At 41.7% G+C, this 1,010-nt stretch overlaps 1 protein-coding gene across 1 annotated transcript in view; it reads left to right on the forward strand.

The window, feature by feature from the left end:
* Positions 1-946, forward strand: part of LOC112072039 (NACHT, LRR and PYD domains-containing protein 12-like) — a 10,928-nt gene extending 9,982 nt beyond the window's left edge. The window contains exons 5-6 of the mRNA XM_070439619.1: positions 152-232; positions 370-946. Of these exons, the coding sequence (XP_070295720.1) occupies positions 152-232; positions 370-917 (629 nt within the window). The 3' untranslated portion in view covers positions 918-946. The remainder of the gene's footprint in view (positions 1-151; positions 233-369) is intronic.
* The last annotated feature ends 64 nt before the right edge of the window (positions 947-1,010 follow it).

Below are 1,010 nucleotides of genomic sequence, written 5' to 3' on the forward strand. Positions count from 1 at the left end.
GTAGGATAGAATACCTGTATGTCTCTAGTAATGAATTGTACTCCGTTCTGTATGCAGTAGGTAGGATAGAATACCTGTATGTCTCTAGTAATGAACTTGGATAGTGCACCAGAACACAACAATATGGTTTAAATTTTGATTGCTTTATTAGGTCTTTGTCAGTCAATAACCTGTTTCTCCTACAGTGTGGATCCAGGTGGAGAGTGCAGGCTGAAATCAGGGCTGAGGAAATGTAAGTCTCTTCAATCCTAATTAACTGCATAATCAGAACTATAGTAACATAGTAACTAATCAATACCTGTTCTGTAACAACAAAATACAATTTTTATTTGAACATGTGGTTTGATTAAACTCTCCTTTTGTTTACAGATGCCTGTCATCTCACCCTGGACCAAAATACAGCACACCCAAACCTGATACTGTCTGAGGGGAACATGAAGGTGACACGGGTGGAAGAGAAGCAGCATTATGAAGACCATCCAGACAGATTTGACTGTAGTCCCCAAGTTCTCTGCAGAGAAGGCTTATCTGGAGGTCGTTATTACTGGGAGGTGGAGATGGATGGTGACATGGCTGACATTGGTGTGGTGTACAAAGGAATAAACAGGAAGGGAGATGAGGATGACAGTAGAATTGGAGCCAATAGGAAGTCCTGGAGTTTATACTGCTATGATAGTGGTTATTTATTTTGCCAAGCTGGAGTCAACAGATCCATCTCTGGTCCTGTTCCTAACAGAGTTGGAGTGTATCTGGACTGGCCAGCTGGTACTTTGTCCTTCTATAGTGTGTCCTCCTCTGGTACACTGACACACCTTTACACAGAACACACCACATTCACTGAACCCCTTTATCCTGGGTTTGAGGTTTCCTCCTCAGTGACTCTGTGTCAGATAGATGACGAACACATTCAGAGGTGAGTCATAGCAATGTTTTATCCTTTATTTTCCTCTGGAATCATTCCTACAGTTAGATTAGTAGTAGTGGTGTGTTTTAATGTGTTCTGTTGGACC

The sequence above is a fragment of the Salvelinus sp. IW2-2015 genome, unplaced genomic scaffold, assembly GCF_002910315.2.
Source record: "Salvelinus sp. IW2-2015 unplaced genomic scaffold, ASM291031v2 Un_scaffold1805, whole genome shotgun sequence".
Taxonomy (NCBI): domain Eukaryota; kingdom Metazoa; phylum Chordata; class Actinopteri; order Salmoniformes; family Salmonidae; genus Salvelinus; species Salvelinus sp. IW2-2015.